Raw genomic sequence first — 18,968 nt, forward strand, 5'->3', positions numbered from 1 at the left:
CGTAATTTACATGTAAACAACAAAGTACTTATTGAAACCTACATGTATGACAAACTAATTAAAAGATGAGATGCATCATAATCGTCGCATAATTGAAAGAATTATGATCCACTTGTTTTCAATGCGCTGACTTAATCATTGGTTGCGAATTCCATATATTTACATGTAAGCAAATACATGTACACGTAATTAAGCATGTTATACTTCAAAGAAGTTGGATATTGAATTTTATATACTTCGGCGATCATAACATGCATGTCTTTTCACAGTTCGATAAGAACATTTCACTAGCATAAGTATTTCTGAAACCTGAAAATTCATCAGTGTTTCACTGTTATGTATTGACGCGACTGTGAATTCAGTGCACGTGGACATTCATTTTTGTTATCAGAATAAGGGCTATGTAAAGATCAGAGAAAAAAAAATATCGGTTTTACATCAACGACATATATATAAACCAAATTATGAGACGTCTAGAGATCAACATGTAGTCTTCAACAAACGAGAAGTGCATATACAATAGGCTTAGGTCGCTCCAAATCTAAAACTATAATATAGATCCTACCAAAGAACTACCAATTATGACAAATTTCCTACAGTTGACAAGACAATTTGGATATAGCAAGAAAACCCTGGCACTGACTAATATAGATGCCTGACTCTGGACCGACACTATAGTTGTGGAGACGAGGTTATACTTGCTTTTTAGGCGATAACCACGATTGGTCAGTCGACTAACAAAACGTTCATATGTTCTATCCATTACTTTGAAGAGGCACTTTCTTGTCTGTAATTGCTAACTTGATTTTTCATTCCGACTCGATGTTTAATTATATATTTTAGTTTCGCCACATAGAAATAGCGTAGCATACAGTTTTGAATTTAAGCTGAAGAAAAGATCACAATTGCCAATTTCATTCTTGCGGCGTATACTTTCAAGTGGGGTTGCAAAAGAATAATGTAGGATTTGCGAGCTACACGTATTTCTGGAATAGCCTCCAGATAGATCTTTGAACCAAAGCAGAAAAATCATCTGTGAGCACCAAAACAAAAATGGTCCTTAATATAACAACCGATGCACAACCCCCATTAAAAACCGTTGAGATACAGACTAAAAATTGTACCAATATGTACCTTTTAAATCATCCGAATACTAAAAGAATTGACTAATTTTCTTATGAGGACTTGCAGTTCATCGTCAGCTGTAAAGACAGAGTGATTGTAATACTAACCTGGGACTATTATATCAGTACTAACGAATGTTAACGATTTTATTGCGTACGGTATATGTTTTATTTCTGGAATAACGTTCAACAGGTAAGGTCGCCGGGATCAAAAGTTGAAAAAATATACAAAGTGCGTGAACACTGAACCAAATATATACAGTATATATAATATAAGGTCAAGTTTGACTTTGCCCGAGGTACTTTTAATCATAGTTTCAAATGATATTATTCAAATCATGACAATGCGGTATACAATGGTATTAGTGCTGCTATGGCTGATAGGCTGATTGTATCTTCGGGGACAGTCTACCAGACTTATTAAAATAATAAAAAAATTAAGACAGCAAAAAATAAATATTATAAAAAGCAACATTTTTATAGTAAATATAAGTAAACATTTGCAATGCCTTTCTAAGAAAAGACCAATAAGGTGGGAATGGGATACACTGATGGGATGAGGAGAGGCAATTGTATCTCCGTCCCCTCAGTTCCCCGTATATGTCTGGCATGAATTGGGGTTTTTACCTGATAGTCCTTTCTATTAAAAATAAATATTTTCAAAATGAATTATGAGGTTATTAAATGAAGACAATTACTTACCATACAATAATATAACTACTATGACAAAACGCTGTAAAGAGCAAGTAACTGGTCCCATTCCTGTCTCAATGGCCAAAGTTTGTACGGTCCCTTCACAGAGTACACCATGCTTTACCCGTCAATTCACATCTACCCGTCAACAATATGTCAAAGTGGGTGTATGTATCTAAGATAACCCTCAGATAGAGGTCGCTCATTACATTTGTCCACTGAAATTTGAAAAAAATAAAAATTCTGTTTAGATTGTCAGGAATTTAAATATCTACTCTGAATAATCCATAATTAGTATGATTTCGCTTAAAAATCCAGTCAACGAATAAATAACACTTTGAAATTTCAACAATGAAATTCATCACTAGTTTTTCATCTCCAAATATCGAATACGTTTTAAATCTTGAAGTACAACTGTAATACTAATGCGACACATGTGTATGAAATATTAATCTCAGATATAAACTTTCACGTTTATGATTGAGACACGCCATAAAAATTTCCAGGTGACACTTCAAAGAGACAGGTAGCCAAACTGCAAACACGAGTTCTTTGATAACTGTTATACTTCACAGGCGATACCGGTAATCATTATTTTTCTTTGGTCGAACAGAGGCTGCGCGTTTACTTTCGTATATCTTACTATTCAATAAGTGCAAAGAAAAAATATCGATATTTCTGCATTATTCTCGTTTCTATCGTAACGAATTTGAAATAATCTTGTTAAGTAGTAAATTTCAAAAGATACTATTTAATTGATGAAAATTGCCTGAAATCATCTTGTTACGAATAGCGATTAATTAATTATCATTCCTAACAACTGTCGAGCTACGAGATCATTACTGCTACTCCAAAAATAATCTGATCAAATTCCCAAAACATTTCGTTAGCTTTATAACTGTCGCAATAAAGAAATTTAATCCACGTGGCTCTATGGGGGACAAGATAACTTGTACTAATTTACTAATGTTCCATATCGTAATTTTATAATATATGTATGTAGTAAGAAGACAAATCAATTGACGAAAGAGGAAATGATAAATACTAGTTAAAGTTGTACTTAAGTACAGTATTATATCAAATAACAAAGTTTATGTAGTAGTAGTTTTATCCTTATTGATATTATCATCAGACCGTGGATGGAAGCAGATGTTTTAATTTCACCTTTATGACGGCAATTTTTATAAATTGATATAAAAAAATAGAAATCTGGATTTCAGATAAATCTAAATATAAATTATTATAAAAACTTTAAAAAAAAATTCAATTGAAGGGTCTACGGACCTTGCGATGGAATTTGTACTAACTGTCGAGTACCATTCAATAAAATAGCAATAACGTTGTAATATGTAATAATAAGAATAAGAGAAATATCTATTTGATTACCGTTCCTGTATGGTTAAATAAATATACATCTTCTACATTTACAAGATTCTTACAAGTGTTCGCTTTGATTGTTTTATTATGAATCAAATATTATTTAAAACTATAAACGAAAAAGATGAATCTCCTTACCTTACATATAAACTATTTATCTGTGTTTAGACTTGTTACCTACATGGATGTTTATCTTTTCTCTCTGTAGGTACCATTTCATCAGAACTATTAATAATATACAGATTGCATTTTTGTAGTGAAATTTGATATTTGTTAATGGAAAACACCGTTTCTCACAGAATTTTCAACAGTTGTGCAATGGTTATATATAGTGAAGAAAAATTCAATGTTTCAGCGATGAGGTGCGGTACTAATTTGTCAAAATTGACTATCAATTAGTCGAACGCATCCAATAAGTGCAGTTTGACACACCATTAGTTGCATTGTATTTGAATTGATAACAAGTAAAAACCACAGATAACAGGAGATGCGTTAAATTTTCTTATCTAGTAGCCCAATCTATGTCCGCGGGTTCACGAATATTTTCCTTTAAACAATCCACGGTACTTAACACAAAACCCTTAAATTATATAACACCCAATGTCTAGTAGGCTAAGTGTACACTGATAAATGTTATCTCTTTTTATTAACACTTAATTTACAACTCAATGCTGATTAAAGCATGAGGTTAATTTATAAATTTCTCTACCATGACAATTTTGATAAAATTCCATCATAAAAGCCAGGGAAGGATCGAGGATTTTTTGAAAGGTATGTAAATTCCTGAAATAATATAATGCCGAGCGAAGCGAGGCTACAATTATTTGAACGATGATATTGGGGAGCGCCTCTGAAATTTCTTTGTACCTCGATACGGACTGAGACACTTTAAATTACTCGAAAAACCGATACAACGGGTTAATATCAATAACACAATTATTACCGTCGTATAGAAAATATGCAGTCGTTTGTTTATGTGTTACATTTTTGTTTTTCGCTCATTTTTTGTACATAAATTAGACAGTTAGTTTTCTCGTTAGTATTGTTTTACATTTTCATTCCGGGGACTTATATAGCTAATATGTGATATAGGCTTTTCTCATTGTTGAAGGCCGTACGGTGATCTATAGTTGTTATGATTTCTGTGTCCTTTGGTCTTTTGTGGAGAATTGTCTCATTGGCAATCATACCACATCTTCTTTTTTTAACACAAGACAAAACAGCTATCGATTCCGCAAAAAGATACGTATCATAACACTTTCTGTAAAATTAAATGACATTAAAGCCACAATTACTTCCCGTAAAGGACACACAGTGTAAAACATCCTCCATCGATACATACAAAGGTACGTGAATACAAAGTAACAACCCGAAATTAATGCTAATAAAACAGGCGTAAAAAAACTATTAATCCTTACGAATAAAAATGTTCTTTTTTTCTCTGCAAAGAAAATACAATTACAAAGGTTATTTAAATTGCTCAACTGATTTTTTAGTTCTTTCTTATATGTTGTACTGTTACAACACTGTTGCATGTTAGGGAAGGTTTGGGATCATGTTCATTTGTTTAACCCCGCCACATTCTGTATGTCAGTGTCTGTCCGTAATTCAGTGGTAATTGTGAAAAAGAAGATGTGGTATGACTGCCAGCGATACAACTCTCCACAAGAGACAAAAATGACACAGAAAGTAACAGCTTTATATAATTTTGTCATTTGTTGCTGTGTTACGAATTTGTTTTTCTTTCTTTTTTTGAACATTAGTTAGGTTGTTAATTTTCTCTACATTTGTCATTTCTTGGCATTTGATAGCCGACTATGCGTTTTGGGCTTTGCTAATTGTTGAAAGCCTTACGATGAACTATACTTGTTAATTTCTGTTTCATTTGGTCTCTTGTGAAGAGTTGTCTCATTGCCAATCATACAACATCTTCTTTTTTTTATATTATATTTGTAACAAAATTAGTTTTGCTACAAACTTTGATATAAAGTTAATTATGTTTTATCCGATCGGTTCAACAAAAAAAAAACTTAGTAAAACCTTTATTACATTTTCAAACTTGAAAAAATAACAAACGTAGTATTAAAATTAGATTTATTTCAAACAACAATTTTTATCTCAAGAAAAATCCATATTAAACCACTTTCGGTGTGAAATGGGAAAACATGTAGCAAATGATCTCAAATCAGAAAGAGACGGATAGAATGATCTGGTTGAAGATGAAATAAATTTTATTATTTGATGGCATGATAGGACTAAAGTATTCAAAGAGGTAACCAATATATGTCATCTTTTTTTTCTTCAGACATCCCAAATCAGGCAAGAATTATATGGTAATTCATTAACGAAATCTGTCTGCACAGAAATATTTATAGGTTTATTATATTAATTGATATCTAGATGTTAATTAGCACACAGCTATATGGTTACTGTAACTCCTTTGATGGTTCTGGCCATTTCTTGAATACAATTTACGCAATTCGTATGATATATAGACATATATGTATCCACAACGCACATTTGCGTGGATAACATTCATCTGGAACGCAAAACAGGATCTTTGCTGTAAACGGTCTGCTCCGGGATCCGAAAGTTAATTGAAAAATGTATCTCGGATGGGGAAATGTTTTTTTTTTTTTTTTTGGGGGGGTGGGGGGGGGTATAAGGATATAAAGGATGTACGTAACAATCACGGTCAGTGACATATGGACCTATATAACTACAGATTCCGTGTTATAGGCCGTACTTTAACCTATAATGGTTTACTTTTTAAAAAAATGTGACTTTGACACTCACTCATACCACATCTTCTCCTATCTATACCATTACGTAAATAGTACAGGTGTTGCTTTTCGATGTATTTTTAGTCTTAGATGCAATGTTTTATTAGTTTATTAGTTTTACTAGTTGAGCTAGTTGTCAGTAACTGCGAGTACTCTCAGATCTGTAATACAAATGTCTTTTTGTTATTGGGATGTACAAGTACCCGGCCACGTCCAATGTATGTTTTGTTAGATGTATTTCTATCTGTAACCATTCGCTCAATATATTTTTGACATATATTTTACTGTACCACCACTGTCCCTGGTTAAGGGAGGGTTAAAATCCTGCTAACATGTATGTTTAACCCCGCCATATTCCGGTATGTGCCAGTCCCAAGTCAGGAGCCTGTAATTCAGTGGTTGACGTTTGTTGCTGTGTTTCATATTTGTTTTCATTTTTTTTTTGTAATTTTTGTTAATTTCTGTGTCATTTGGTCTCTATTGTCTCATTGACAATCATACATAATCTTCTTTTTTATATGATCTTCAACAAAAACTATTTATAAACAATTATGGTTATGAGGTACTCGACCTAATTGGGAAATATGAATATGAAGTCCCTCATACGGGAGTAAAACATATGTTAAGGTCTGTTGTGCTATAAGCGGTACGTAAAAATCTGCAGTCACGTCTAATCGAAATGGGGAGAAAAATTCGACGCTTCGTGTAATGAATGCTCTTAATGTGTTACAACTCTAGGTGATTTAACTTTAAAAGGTCTGCAAGAAATGCCTTCACCTTTAATTGTTCAAGACTTCGACAACGGATTTTTCATCAAATCTTTTTTAAATTGACAAAAATGTTGTAAATTTCAGTTACAAAAGAGGGGGTTTAAAACAATCATCTTAATAAAATGTAAATATTTTATTTATTAAGTTCTCGATCCGTAACCGTGAGTTCAATGGCTAAAAGAAATTGAGTTTTTCGGTGCGGTTGAGGTCTATTTTTTCTTTGTGGGATGTATGGATACACAACCTGGTGTTGGGAGAGCCTCATGTTCTTACTAAGTTTAATAATTCTTGCAGTATTCTTTGAGGGGTCTATATGTGGTTAATGGCAAGGAAAACTTTCTGACCCTATCCAGCATCTTTTCCCCCTAGGACTAACCATATTTCACGCCTTTCAACTTCATCTTTGCCGAATCTACCAATTTTTGTTGTAAATAAGTGTTTGTTTAGATTTTAAAACCAAAGACCATCTTGCATTATTGTAAAATACTCACTTGATATTTGTCTACTTGGTCTTGGTACTTTCGGATGATTGTTTTTACTCATTAGCGCGTGACGTTGGTATATTGTTGGTAAGGTGAGAAAAAAGTTATAATAAAAAAAACAAAACATCATCAATATATATACCTGCACTGTTTGTATGTGAAATTAAATGGTGTAACGTTTTTGATGTCTTGTTATTTGAAATTGTTTCGTGGAACTCCGATATATGTTGTCCATGAGATGGTTAATTTTACTGCGGGTAGCATGTTTTATATTCGAGTTCACTGTTGACAAAGTTTGCCGAATTGTATCTTAATATGACAGCTGTTATCCACTCGATGAATACTCGATGTATGTGTTTGGGCTTTTGATCTTGCTATTTGCTCAGGGACTTTCCGCTTAAAGTTTTCATCAGAGCTCGGTGGTTTTTTTTTGTTGTATTTTACTTGTAATTGTTTGGGATGTATCTGAGGAATGTATAGATACGCTGCCACGTTTAGTCTAAACTTGGACGTCAAATCTGAAGCCAAGCTCTCTGTACGTTACAGTATTTTGCAAAACAACTCTTTTGTGGGTCATTATAAGCGGCCTATTACAAGAGAAATTGTTGCCCCTATTCTACAAACAGTAGTTTTACAGCGGCAGTCGCAATTCCAATCCTTAATTCCGCTCCACTCATTTTGAAGAGCACGAACTAATTAGTAATCGACACATGTATACTTTGGATGGAAAGCATCTGAGTTCAAGGTCACTTAATTTAAGTAAAATTGAAGTTATCTCTTCGAAAGTTTTATGAATGAATTCATTTTCATGACTTGGTTAAACGGAACAGAACATTTGTCACTGTGTAATACAAGATCACGAACATGTCAGATCTCGTAGCCACCATACCCTTCCCTAAAAGTATTTTTTTCGTCGAATGCCTTTTTGATTGTTATGGTTTTCTCGGGCGTAATGTTTTCCCCCAGCTTTTATAATATAATAGTTATCAAAGGTACCAGGGTTATAATTTAGTACGCCAGACGCGCGTTTCGTCTACATTTTAAAGACTCATCAGTTACGCTCATATCAAAATATTTATAAATCCATATAAGTACAAAGTTGAAGAGCATTGAGGATCCAAAACCCAAAAGGTTGTGCCAAATACGGCTAAGGTAATCTATGCCTGGGATAAGAAAATCCTTAGTTTTTCGAAATATTCAAATGTTTGTAAACAGGAAATTTATAAAAATGACCACATTATTGATATTCATGTCAACACCGAAGTGTGGACTACTGGGCTGGTGATACCCTCGGGGACGAAACGTCCACCAGCAGTGGCATCGACCCAGTGGTGTAAATAGACAGTCAAACTTGTAAATCGAAAATAAACTGACAACGCCATGGGTAAAAATGAAAAAGACAAACAATAGTACACATGACACAACATAGAAAACTAAAGAATAAGCAACACGAACCCAACCAAAAAGAGATTCGAGAGATTCGATTGTTTGATCGTTGGTTGTTAAGTCCAGTGGAAGTATTTTTGAACACCGTATTTACAAATCAACAGGAAAATGACGGTTCGTTCTGCGTATCTTCTGTTAGAGAGATAAATATCGCACACAAAGATATACAACTGCCACTGAACTATTTTCAATGAAAAGTGTTATAACTTGATTTCCATTAAAAGGGAGATAACACAATATTGCAAGCAACAACACTTGGGTTCACAAAAACTTGGTCTACTGTAAACTTCATAGATAATTTGTGTTACCTTGCTTTTGATCTGTTTGTTTCCAACTGGCTACAAAAAATGTAACAATACTAGTTAAAGAGGGGCGAAAGATACAAGAGGGACAGTCAATCTCATAGATCGAAAATAAACTTGACAACACCATGGCTAAAAATGAAAAGACAAACAGACAAATAATAGAACACATGACACAACATAGAAAACTAAAGACTAAGCAACACGAACCCCACTTAAAACATGGGGTGCTCCGGAAGTGTAAGCTGATCATCCTGCTCCACATTTGACACCCGTCGTGTCGCTCATGTTATTACGAATAGTTTAATTCAGTAGGTCACATTCATGAAAAGGAACAAGAAGTGTAGTTACCACGTTAGGAACATATCCAATATCATCTGTGAAACGGTTATTCCATAAAAGTCAACCAACTCGTGATGGCGTCCGTAAAATTTTACGAAGGGATGATTTCAACTTTACCATTTGGAACTCTTGGTTTAATAGCTTCCTTGTGAACAGTAACCCTCTATCAAGGAAATCATGAAAGGAAAAACAAGCACTGGAATATCGTATCAATTTGGAGATATACTCCGTATGTAGGCGCTGCTGGAATGTTGCTACTTAGAAATGTAAAATTCACAATTGGGAAGCTGAAATCACCTCTTTTGTCGTAAATTTTTTTTTCAACCGACCCTAATTGTCAATTTCTAGATTTAAGTCAAGATATGAGGCCGACTTAACTGTATCTATTGTATCCTTTATGTTTAGTTCGATTGGATAGATGCGTTCAATAAGGTCACCAAATTTTGAATTTTTTTGAGAACATCATCTATATAGCGGAAAGTAGAGTTAAAGAATATAGCTGACTACTTGTCTTTCTTCATAAAAAGTTCTTGTATTAAGTCAGCCTTATAAGAATTAAGGAACAAGTCCTTTGATGTGAAGCTTCAGAACATATTTCCAATATTTAATCTACTTGACAGACTGTTATAAATCTGAATGCAAAAAAAAGCACAGTTTTTAATAAGAAATTTATCTTCAAATATACAAATATGGGGTGACCATCAACTTGACAAAGAATAAGATCATATGTCAATGTCCCATTCGATTTGATTTTAGCGAGAAGCACTCATTCTTATGACTGGATATTATCTGAGATACATATAACACTTTGCCTCACTCGCCTTATGTCTTCATCTTCTAAACGAAAGTTTGCTGAAATACTTTGTATAATGGACAGAATGACAATGAAGATACCAAGAATAACATTCAAGAACAGACAAAAGGAACATTTAATCTCACATGTCGAGATAAACTGATACATGTATTGCCAATGGCAAAAAACGACGATGTAAGAATAACTCCTCAACAACATAAATAAAGGCAACTAAAGTATACCGCTGTTCAAAATTCTTTTAAAAATCGATTGAGAAAAAACAAATCCGGGTTACAAACTAAAATTGAAACACATCAAATACAAGAGGAGAACTACGACACAACAGAAATACAACACTTGAAATGTTACACACACAGACACGAATTATAATATTACAATGGCCATTTTCCTGACTTGACACAGGACATTATAAGAAAAAATGGTGGATTGAACCTGGTATTGTGAATAGCCAAACCACCCGCTTTTATGGCAGTGTTAAATATAACATTAAAATGACAACATTATTTGACAGGACTACAATACAAATAAATGTCAGAACATAAATGACAGAGAAAAACACAAATAATAGCTATCAAAAGGTATCAGGTTGATAATTTAATACACCAGACGCGCGTTTCGTCTACACAAGACTAATCAGTTACGCTCAGATAAAAAAGTTCGAAAGTCAAAACAAGTACAAAGTTGAAGAGCACTGAGGACCAAAATTTCCAAAAAGTTGTGCCTAATACTGTTAAGGTTTTCTGCTTTGGATAAGAACATCCTTAGTATTTAGAAAAAAAAAACATAAACAACTGGGGATTAAGCTAAACGTACACATACAAAACGTGGGATTATCTCGGGTGCATCAGAAGAGTGAGCCGACAATGTTAACAACGTTCACAAGTGTTTTCGTTTTTCATGTATGACCGAATATTTATCGTTTGTGCAAACCACAGCTCATGTGAAGCAAGCGGCCCAACCATGCAGTGCCAGCAGAAATTAATCAATGTTTATATATCAAAAAAATATTTCGAAGACAACAAAAGGTTACGTAAAAGACTGAGAGAAAAACATGTTTAGCTGAAGACGATATAGAAATAACACTCACACATAGTTTGTTTGATGTGTTTGAGCTTTTGATTTTGCCATTTGATAATAGAACTTTTCATTTTGAATTTTCCTCGGAGTTCAGTATTTTTTTTGATTTTACGTTTTACAATTAGCACAAAAGAGATCGAAAGCAGTAGAGTGATACTAGATGTTAATAAAACAAGAGATGATTAATGCATCAAGAATACTCCTTCAAGAATCAAAGATGGTTCTACGGCATATGATAATGGATCTACTGCCGGTTGTGATGTCTGCGCTATTGTAAAAGAAGAATACAAAACAACGAGCGTCTATACAACTGTAGAAGTCTAGTTCTCCAATTCAAAGGGTTTTCCCGTCATAAAAGAGAAAAAAAAAACGAACATTTAATTATTTCTGAAGAAAAAAATGGGTGTGGAAACTTTACATCGGTGAAACTGGCCATTTTAACAGAAAACATTGAAGGCCAGAATTCTGCACCAGAAGAATTAAGAATTATGATAAACAGTTAAACTGAAACACGTTTATGAAAGGTATATGTGTTCTTACCCATTCAAAAAGTTGGACAGTCTCCAAAATTGGTATCAAACTGCCGAGGTCCTATTCGAGTGCTGAATCAAAAGTCGGATTACGTATCAATTGTGGTAGTCATGGTTGAGATTATGGGATTCCTTCACCAAAATTAACTGTTACTGATAACCTTCAATATGTTTGAAGGAATTCGACACAATAATAATTTATTATTGCTTTCAAGTTGTACAGTCATTTCGTAATGCTAGAAAAAACCTTCTTGAGCTTATGTATTATTGATAACTTATGTGGTTCTTGTTGCCTAGTCTTTAGATACCTGTGTTGTGTGTCGTGTTCTTTTGTTTGTCTATCTTTTTCTTTTAGCCATGAAGTTGTCAGTTTATTTTTGACTTTAAAATGAGTTTGAAAGCATTTTTAATGTTTTTCGCCTCTCTTTTTAAAGATTGGCTAAATATAAATAAACATAACAATGGAAAAGTGTTGACGTTTCGAATAATAATATAGGAAACAAATAGAATTTGTTAGTGAGATGTTATAATGGAAACTTTGCGTTTCGTCGTGTAAATGATTATACGTAAAAGAGAATTGCTTAAACAATTTTTGAGTTATGCCGCTTTGTCCTAATATCTAGTTTTTCCAGTCAACCTGCACTCATTATATCAATAATGTTTTAGTTTTTCAAAGAATAAACATATAATATTGATTTATTTACATGCAGCGGCAATAGATATTCAGGACACTTTGTTGTTCTGATATAAGAATGCATGTTAGAGAAAATGAAATCAAACCCATACTCGGCAATATTAATTAGTATAGATAAATTGACATCTCCACCCTGTCTAACTTCTTTGTATCACAAAAAGAGGCGGATACGAATAAATGTTTTAAGAAGGTACCAATTTTACTTTGACATTAAAGCTAATAAAAATATTTCAATCTGACACAATCATGTTCAATTTATGTTTAAAGCACGTATGTTACAACAAAAAGTTTGTATTCCTGCATTGAATAATAGTATTCATTTTCTATACGCCGTTATGTCCTTTATTAAAATTTAAAAAAAAAACCAACTAACTTGGTTTCTATCCGCAAGTATAAATTACTTTATTCGTATCTGGCACAACGGTTTTAAATCTCTTCAACTTCTTATTTGATTTGCATTGTAACTGTTTTAATTAAGAGCCACTGGTGTTTCGTATGTACGCGTCTAGCGCACATTTTAATAGGTAAGCTATTTTCGATGCCACGGCTAATGGACGTTACGTTCCCGATATTATCACCAGCCTGGTAGTCAACACTTTTGTGTTTACATTACATATTTCGTAACACTAAGGTTTTTTTTCCTCTCTGTTATAAATTTTCCTATCTGTATTTGACACAACTTTTCGGAATTTTCGTTTTTAAAGCCCTTGCGTACAAATTATACGCCTTTGATTTTTTGTTATTGAGGAATACTTCCTTCACTCACAGTTCTTATTCTTTGTTCGATGGTAACTATACATTCGGTCCATTTTGGTTTGTTATCGCTGAAACATTTGCAATTACAAGTTTTTGATGCTTGAATATTTTGGGTTCGGTCATCACTGAAAATATAAATATCAATAAATAAACTCATCTTAAAAACCAGGATTAATATTTTGTATTTGCGCCAGACGCGCGTTGTGTCTACAAAAGATCACCAGTGACGCTCAAATAATAAAAAGTTAAAAAGTACGAACTTGAAGGGCAATGATGACCAAAAAGTTCTAAAAGTTTTGCCAAATACAACTAATAATAAGATAATATATTCCTAAGACTTAGTATTTCAAAAATGTAAAGTTTTTTAAACAGTTAGTCATAGTAATGACCATATCAATGATAATTCATAATTCATGTCAACATAGAAGTGCTGACTACTGGACTTGAGATGTTCGGGTAGTAAAAACTCCTCTAGCATCGACCCAGTGGTTGTAAATAAACTCATCATAGATACCAGTATTAAAATTTTGCATCTGCTCCAGACGCGCGTTTCGTTAAATATTGCAATTTTCATTGTTATTAATAAATGTTCTATCAGTATTACAAACCTAATCTTTAATTCTATCCTAATTCTATCCTATTTTTGGGAAATTTTTAGAAATTCAAATGTGACATCACTTTATGCGTTGATCGCTAACTCGGATGTGAAATTTTATGTTTCCGTTTTTATTATGTAGTTAATGGCCACTTCGGTGTTATCATGTATATCTATTATATAGTCATTTTTATAAATTTATAGTTTGCAAAAGTATGAATTATTTTAAATAACAAGGATGTTCTTATCCCAGACAGAACATCTGAGTCGTATTAGGCACAACTTTTTGGAACTTTTGGTCCTCAATGCTCTTCAAATGTTCTTTACCAAGTCAGAAAAATGGCCATTGTTATATTATAATTCGTTTCTGGTGTGTTTCATTTTTAGGAATTTCGAACAGCGGTATACTACTGTTGCCTTTATCTACAAAAGATTTATCAGTGACACTCAAATAAAAAAAACATGTGTCGGAATGCGCATTTGATATAATAATTTTACCCTCAATGGTGTTACAATGCCATTTAATTTTCGTCTTTTATTTACATATATGACGTTGCTCTATACTTATACATCCCGTCATTGTGTTATTGTACTATGGTAAATTTGTGTATTCTTGTCTTAAATTTCTGTTAATATGCTTGGTTTATATGCCATTTTGTGCTTCTTTGTTACATATTTGTATGTTTTTTTACTGATTATGATTATAACTCAATGTTGACTGCTGTATGTTTGACATTTTTACCTGCTAGTATTATGTCTTTTTGTTTTGCTCACGCATCGTTGTCAATATAATAGAAATTGATGCAACTGTCATACAAGTGAGAGGTTTAGCTAGCTATAAAACCAAGTTCAACATCATTTTATACACTGTGAAAATGCATGTACCAAGTCAGGAATATGACAGTTCGTACTTTATTTGGCCTTTTTAACCTTTTTTTTATTCGAGCGCCACTGATATGTCTTTTGTAGACGAAACACAAGTCTTGCTTAAATATAAAATTTCAATCCTGGTATCTATGATAAGTTTAATTGTTATCCATTCGTTTGATGTGGTTGAGCTTTTAATTTTTGTCAATTGATTAGAGACTTTTCGTTTTGAGTTATCCTCGGAGTTCAGTATTTTAGTGATATTACTTTTTACATCCATTTGCACATTCAAAATGTTAATGAAGCTGAACTATCAAATTTAATTGAAAGTAACAGAAACATACAGACAGCTAGCTCTGCTTTAATCCTTACCTAACAACGGAAAATGTACGGTGAAGTTATTTTATATTTAAAAAAAAGAAGAGTATGTGTCACATATACCAAATAGTAAAAAACAATGAAAGTAAACAAACCATGAACAATTTAAGATATAAATGCTGGTTTATTTTAGGCAAAATTATTATCAATTTAAATACTGGCTATATGTCATAACTTTACATTGAATTGAATTTGAATTTTTGTTTCATAAGGCTAAGTACTAACTATATATCTAATTATCTGCTCAAATTAAGCTTTGGAGGACCTACACACAAGGTAACCCAAAGAAACTCATAAACCGTTGAATCGATTTGAACCAAATTTGACAACAAGTGTTAACTTACAATATTTTGTTTTAATTTAATAGGTTTCACGACCAACAACATTGCCTGGATATAATTGAAATATAACATAGATGTAGAAATGCAACTTTTGCATTATATCTTGTTTTTTTATTTCAGTAAAACTTACATTGATCAAAGTGATGTGCAGGTCAAAATCTAGTTTACTGGAAATTTTCAGAAATATCAGAAACTTTTTATTGTCCTTGAAATGCCCATTTAAGAAAATCGCAGGTTTTACTGACAAGTTCTTAGTTTGTTAACTTTTGTATATTAGATTGTCTGGTGTATGAAGTATTAAAACCTGTTGCTTATGGTATATTAGATTGTCTGGTGTATGAACTGCATGTTAAAGCCTGCTGCTTATAGTATATACGCTTATCTGGTGTATGAACTATTAAAGTATGTTGCTTATGGTATATTGGATTATCTGGTGTATGAACTATTAAAGCATGTTGCTTATGGTATATTGGATTGTCTGGTGTATGAACTATTAAAGCATGTTGCTTATGGTATATTGGATTGTAACAATTATAATATGTTGTTATATTTTACTATCTAAAGTAACAACAACTAAATGTCGTTAAGCTAGATATATTGAATTATATTTGGGGAAAATAACTGAGGCGTGTTGCTTTTGTATTATGGGATGGTCTGGTGTAATAACGACTGAGGTTTGTAGGTTTCGGTTTATTGGATTGTCTGAAGTAATAAGCTACTTTAGCATATTCATTTTGCTATGTGATTGTCTAAAGCGTTGCTGGTGGTATATTGGATTGGGCAAGTGGCCATTTTGATGTGTTGCTTTGGTATGAATAACAATTGTTTTTCTAGACTTATACAGATTGTTGATTTTTGTATATCAGATTGTTTGACACTATAACTGCTAAGACACAATGTCTTTATAAATTGGATTGCCTGAAGCAACAACTACCAACTTTGGTGGTTTTAGATATATTGAATTGTCTGAAGTAACGAATACTTAGGTGTTTTGCTGTTGATAATTTGGTTTGAAGGACTTATCACGGAGATGTATTGCTTTTTGTATATATGACTGTTTGAGTCAATTAACACTAAGGCGTGATGCTTTTGGTATATCGAATTGTTTGAAGTAATAACTACCAAGGCTTGTTAAACTTGTTAAATCGGATAGTCTGAAGTGAAAGAGGCTTGGTATAATGATTAGTCTGCAGAATCAAATGAAGAAGGACCAAGGCTTTATAGTTTTGGTGTACTAGATTATCTGAAGTAACAACTTATAAGGCATGTTGAGTTTGATATATTGGATTCTTTTGAATAAACACTGCTAATGGGTATTTGACAATATTTTACTTTTGTGATTTTATTCATTTCCATAAGATAAGGGTTTATTAATACTTGCAGAACTGTTTATGAAGTAACAAACTTTACAAACTTTAGTGACTAATATGTAAAATTTATAATTTTATACTTTGGCTTTCCCATAGCCATTGACAGGACCTTCCGGTGTTATCATTACATACACAATTGAACTTTATAATTGGTATGTAACCTCCAGTGGTGCTAACATTTATATGCAGTGACAGAATACATTAGTTTATACAACTTTTGTTGATAGAAGACCAAACCCTGTTCCTGTGAAGCTGTATATTCTGAAGGATAAGCGAATATTTTTCATTTCAATTGTCATTTAATTTAATATAAATTTAGGTACTTCCCACACATTTGAGTTTCTCAGTTGCTTTTAGATGTGTTCACATGTTTTGTTTTTATATGTTATACACTTGTACCATGGATCGTTAAATAATTATAATTTGTCTAACTTTAATACAGCTTAAGATGTTTTATTGAGCCAAAGTTTTGAAGGCCATTTTCGCGTGCAACACTGAGTTAACAACTAGAACAGGTATATCATTTGAAAAAGTAAAATAAAAACAATATACCAATCTCCAAGGAAAATTCAAAGCGAACAGATCCATATCAAATGGCAAAATATTGGTTTTGATTTGCTGGATTGTCTGAACTAACAACTACTAAGACTGGTTGCTATAGGTTTGTTGGGTTGCATGAACTAACAACTATTAATTAAGGGTTGTTGAAATTGGTTTGTTTGAGTTACCTGAAATGTCTTGTTTTTTTATGGTTTATTCTTTTTTTATTATTATTTACTATTACAAATTTATTTATTATTACAAATACTAAGGTTAGATGATTTTGGTGTGTTGCTTTGTCTGAAGTTATAACATTTTGTATATGGGATTGTATGGAATAACAACTACTAAGCCTTGTTGTTTTTAATGGTTATTAACTAACAACTTCTAAGTCTTAATGCTTATGGTTTGTTGGGTTGCATGAACTAACAGCTACTTAGATTTGATAATTTTGGATTGTTGGTTTGTATGAAGTAATTTCATTTGGTATATTGGAATGTTGAAATAACAACTTCTTTCCCTTGTTTGTATATAAGATTTACAATTAAACTAAACATCAAATCAACAATACATATACAATGTACGTTAGCATTGGAAGCAATATGGATTGTCTGAAGTGAAATATACTGTGGCTCGATGTCGTTATTATCTTTGGTCGTCTGATGTAATAACTGTTGACCGTTTTTGCTTTTAGCATATTGGATTGCCTTGAGTAAAATATACTAAGGCATGATGCTCTTTTATAATTGGATTTTAAAACTACTAAAGCTTGTTGCTTTTATTATATTGGATTTTCTGAACCAGTAGCTACTAAGGCTTGTCGATGTTTTGTTTGATTGGTTGCCTGAAATTACAAATACTAAGGTTAGATAATTTTGGTGTGTTGGTTTGTCTGAAGTTATTGCATTTTGTATGTATATTGGATTGTATGGAATAACAACTACTTACCCTTGTTGGTATATTTGTTTTACAATTAAACTAAACATCAAATCAACAATACATATACGTTAGCATTGGAAGCAATATGGATTGTCTGAAGTGAAATATACTGTGGCTTGATATCCTTATTATCTTTGGTCGTCTGATGTAATAACTGTTGATGCTTTTAGCATATTGGATTGCCTGAAGTAAAATATACTAAGGCATGATGCTCTTTTATAATCGGATTGTCTGAACTAACAACTACTAAAGCTTGTTGCTTTTTATTATATTGGATTGTCTGAACTTACAACTTCTATATACAGTTTGTTCTTTTGATATATTGGATTGTCTGAACTCACAACTTTTATATACAGTTTGTTCTTTTGATATATTGGATTGTCTGAACTCACAACTTCTATATACAGTTTGTTCTTTTGATATATTGGATTGTCTGAACTTACAACTTCTATATACAGTTTGTTCTTTTGTTCTTTTGATATATTGGATTGTCTGAACTCACAACTTCTATATACAGTTTGTTCTTTTGATATATTGGATTGTCTGAACTCACAACTTCTATATACAGTTTGTTCTTTTGATATATTGGATTGTCTGAACTAACAGCTACTAATTCTTTTGCTTTAAGTTTTGGTTTGTTGAGTTAAATGAATTAACAAATACTTAGGTTTGATGCTTTTGGTTTATTTGTTTGTCTGAAGTAATTTCATTTGGTATTTTGGAAAGTTTGAAATAATAACTACAAAGG

At 32.4% G+C, this 18,968-nt stretch overlaps 1 protein-coding gene across 2 annotated transcripts in view; it reads right to left on the minus strand.

Annotated features, from left to right (window-relative positions):
* LOC143047933 (protein kinase C-binding protein NELL1-like) overlaps nucleotides 1-3,574 on the minus strand; it is a 112,336-nt gene extending 108,762 nt beyond the window's left edge. Inside the window, exons 1-2 of one of the 2 annotated variants that reach the window (XM_076221290.1) lie at nucleotides 3,333-3,574; nucleotides 1,827-2,035 (exon numbers count right to left, since the gene is read on the minus strand). In XM_076221290.1, coding sequence (XP_076077405.1) covers nucleotides 1,827-1,884 — 58 coding nt within the window. In that variant the 5' untranslated portion in view covers nucleotides 1,885-2,035; nucleotides 3,333-3,574. Of the gene's footprint in view, nucleotides 1-1,826; nucleotides 2,826-3,332 lie in introns of those variants that run through there. The other variant, XM_076221289.1, reaches the window with a different exon arrangement.
* Nucleotides 3,575-18,968: the final 15,394 nt, after the last annotated feature.

This window comes from Mytilus galloprovincialis, chromosome 10 (genome assembly GCF_965363235.1).
Source record: "Mytilus galloprovincialis chromosome 10, xbMytGall1.hap1.1, whole genome shotgun sequence".
NCBI classification, from domain to species: domain Eukaryota; kingdom Metazoa; phylum Mollusca; class Bivalvia; order Mytilida; family Mytilidae; genus Mytilus; species Mytilus galloprovincialis.